This window comes from Dipodomys merriami, unplaced genomic scaffold (assembly GCF_024711535.1).
Source record: "Dipodomys merriami isolate MVZ:Mamm:240054 unplaced genomic scaffold, mDipMer1.0.p SCAF_25, whole genome shotgun sequence".
In the NCBI taxonomy this organism is placed as follows: Eukaryota; Metazoa; Chordata; class Mammalia; order Rodentia; family Heteromyidae; genus Dipodomys; species Dipodomys merriami.
Window position 1 is genome coordinate 16,022,699 of NW_027203937.1, and position 3,644 is coordinate 16,026,342.

Here is a 3,644-nt window from a genome sequence, read left to right on the forward strand (position 1 = left end):
TCCTTTTGGTGGCTCAGCTTTATTAGTGGCTCACCTGAGCTACCTGTAATATAGTACAGTACCATCTGGCAATGAAAATCCACCTCACCACCACGGTCTCAGTATATATAATTTTATCAGCAAAGAGTGGACATAGGAGAGAAGAGAATGGACAGCTAGACTTGATGGCTTCCTAAGGTACCTCAACTTTGACCATCTTAGTTCCCAGCCTGCCAGTTCCCCAACTCAGCCTAGCCTGGCAATGACAGGTCAGCCATTCTCTCTGAGTACAACAAGATCCAGGGAAGTTTTTCCTGTGTGTCTTTGGATGTGAAGGATCCCTGGCTACCAAGATTGTTGGGATGGGATCAAACCCTCTCCAATTGGGCCATAATAGGTTCACTCTTCTGCCAAGTGCTGGGATGTTATGTCAAAGAAGCATTTGCCTTGCTAGACACCAAGTTAGTTCTACTATATTGTACCCCAGAGTGGGGGAAATAAGATTTAGCTTTGTCTGATAGGGTCAATTGGAAAAGCAAAAGGGGAGATAGAAACAAAGTTTTGTCTTCATGTTTCTCCCCTGGAAAACTTGAATTTGGATTCTCTGGAAAAGATAAGCAGGTAAATCATCTCTGTCCTGGAAATCTAAGACTCGACACATCACTTACCTGCTTATGCATCTGGTCATCTGTGAAACCTGGGAAAACACTTGCCCTTCCTCTGTGTAGTCTCTAGCCTAAGAGGAATTAAAAAGTAAATAATTGGGGCTGGGAATGTGGCCTAGTGATAGAACGCTTGCCTAGCGTAGGTGAAGCCCTGGGTTTGATTCTTCATTGCCACATAAACAGAAAAAGCCAGGAGTGGTGCTGTGGCTCAAGTGGTAGAGTGCAGCCTTGAGCAAAAGAAGCTCAGAGACAGTGCCCAGGCCCTGAGTTCAAGCTCCAAGACTGACAAAAACGAATATCTGAATATATATATATATATACATTATAATGTAATATATATATGTATATTTATATTCTGGTTTTCATATTAGTGGATTTTGTTAGAATAATGGTAAATTAGAAGTGGCAGAGACAAACAAGGTGACATTGCTCATGGAATCATTCCATTAAGGATTTAATAATACCAATGTCAGCATAAACTTGCACCAGGGGTCATTTAGTTTAAAGGTCAAGTCTGAAGTGAAGAACAAATCTCATGGACTTTCCTGCCTGGGCTGGCTTTGAAATGCAATCCTTAACTCTCAGCCTCTTAAGTAGCTAGATTTACAAGTGTGAGCTACTGGTACTCACCTCTCTCTCTCTCTCTCTCTCTCTCTCTCTCTCTCTCTCTCTCTCTCTCTCTCTCTCTCTCTCTCTCTTTCTCTTTCTCTCTCTCTCTCTCTCTCTCTCTCTCTCTCTCTTTCTCTTTCTCTCTCTCTCTCTGTATCTACTTTGTCTGTCTTTCTCGCTCACTCTTTCTGTTGTAAAGTCTTGCATTGCACAAGGTGTTTTCAAACTCCAGTGAGTTTGTGCCTTCTGAGTAGGTTGGGGTTATGGGCACACCACTGTTGCACCATGTTTGTTTGCTCATTTATTTCTTTTGCCTCAGTGTCTAGCCATGTAACTAAGGCTGTCCTTAAACTCTTGATCCTACTGCAGAGGCCTCAATTTGTATGGCAGCAGAAAAAAAAATCAGGGTATCAAGCAAACAAGTGAGAAAAGACCCAGTCTCCAGTTAGTAATTATGGCAGGAAGCTCACATGTTCTTAGCAAACCTTTGGGAGTTCAATCTTCCCTAGGTATATAATGACAAAGTTGCAATTAAACAAACAAACCAACAAACGTGGGGCTGGGAATGTGGCTTAGTGGCAGATTGCTTGCCTAGCATGCATGAGGCCTGGGTTCAATTCCTCATTACCACATAAACATAAACATAATAATAATATACTTTAAAACACAAAGCAATGCTAAAAGCAAAAGGAAATTACAATCTTTGCATAAGAGATTTGATATCCCCAAAAGGACTATTTGGGACATGAAAATGAGACCCCAAGAAGTTTTTCCATAGCACTGAATGTAATTACAATTAAGTAATTACATGATTCATTGATTAGTGTCTTCCTTGACCACTTCTCTGTCTTGCTCATCTTATCTACTACATATCCAATCAATGACACATGGTTTGTATATTGTACATACCTTTTTCTATACTTGATTTAAAAGGCAAACGGAATAGGATGAAGGATTAGTTAATTAAAGTGGTCATTCTACAATTCTCATTCCAGAACCAGTGGGTATTCTGTTTCCAGGCAGGCCTCTTTCCCTGCACAACTCATGAGCATCCAGCATTAACTCACCATGGAGACCATAACCTGCAATGGATCAGGTGACTCCTGGACCATCTTCTACCTCACCGGCATCCCCTCTCTGCCAAAATCCTTTTTCCTTCCTGTCTTCTTCATCTTTCTCTTTCTCTACCTGCTCATCTTGGTGGGCAATGCCCTGATCCTGGTGGCAGTGGTGGCAGAGCCCAGTCTCCACAAACCCATGTACTTCTTCCTCATTAACCTCTCAGCTTTGGACATTCTTTTCACCACAACTACAGTCCCCAAGATGCTATTCCTGTTCCTGCTTGGAGATCGATTCCTCAGTTTCCCTGCCTGCTTCTTGCAGATGTACCTCTTCCATAGCTTCTCCTGCTCAGAAGCCTTCATCCTGGTGGTCATGGCCTATGACCGCTATGTGGCTATCTGCCGCCCACTGCACTACCCAATCCATATGACCCCACAGACCAATGCTGCACTGGCTGCCAGTGCCTGGCTCACTGCCCTTCTCTTGCCCATCCCAGCAGTGGTGCAGACCTCCCAGATGGCCTACAACAACATTGCTTACATCTACCACTGCTTCTGTGACCACCTGGCTGTGGTCCAGGCCTCCTGCTCTGACACCACCCCACAGACCCTCATGGGCTTTTGCATCGCTATGGTGGTGTCCTTCCTTCCCCTTCTCCTGGTGTTGCTCTCGTATGCCCGCATCCTGGCATCTGTGCTTCGCATCAGCTCCCAAGAAGGACGCTCAAAAGCCTTCTCCACCTGTAGCTCCCACCTTCTGGTGGTGGGCACCTACTACTCATCCATTGCCATCGCCTATGTCTCCTACAGGGCTGACCTGCCTCTCGACTTCCACATCATGGGCAATGTGGTATATGCTATTCTCACACCTGTTCTCAACCCTCTCATCTACACACTGAGGAACAAGGATGTCAAGGCAGCCATCACCAAAATGGCATGTCCCCAGGAGCCAAAGAATGCTGGGAAACCCTGATTCAAAGGGATAACTTGATCTTTTCTCGTACACATCAAAAATGGTAGAGGCAAAGTGGAAAATTCAGCCACCCAAGTTACAAGGACAATAATTCTCAAAATATGGTCTTAAGTGTTTCTCCATGATCATCAAATAAAAGTATTTTCTGAATTCCTAGAGAAAATATGGATAGGACCTTTCTATTCCATTTTAATGCCGTGAATCTCAAATTTAACAAGACTATAAATACAATGGCAATCACATTACTATTTATTCCAGCAATATTAATTATCAGCAACTCTCAGTATTTGGTAAGAAATTCAGTTTATGAAGTTGAATATCTTTTTCCAAAGTTTCTGAAAATCTCTATCATTTTAA

The 3,644-nt window shown here is 43.2% G+C and overlaps 1 protein-coding gene across 1 annotated transcript; it reads left to right on the forward strand.

Moving 5' to 3' along the window:
• Positions 1-2,321: 2,321 nt before the first annotated feature.
• LOC138836170 (olfactory receptor 2AT4-like) lies at positions 2,322-3,287 on the forward strand. Its single transcript, XM_070034666.1, has one exon. It carries the CDS (start codon positions 2,322-2,324, stop codon positions 3,285-3,287), a length of 966 nt encoding a protein of 321 aa, XP_069890767.1.
• The last annotated feature ends 357 nt before the right edge of the window (positions 3,288-3,644 follow it).

Bases quoted from the DNA above. Each gene is read 5' to 3' on its own strand.
- LOC138836170 (XM_070034666.1), top strand. From the start codon at position 2,322: ATGGAGACCATAACCTGCAATGGATCAGGTGACTCCTGGACCATCTTC.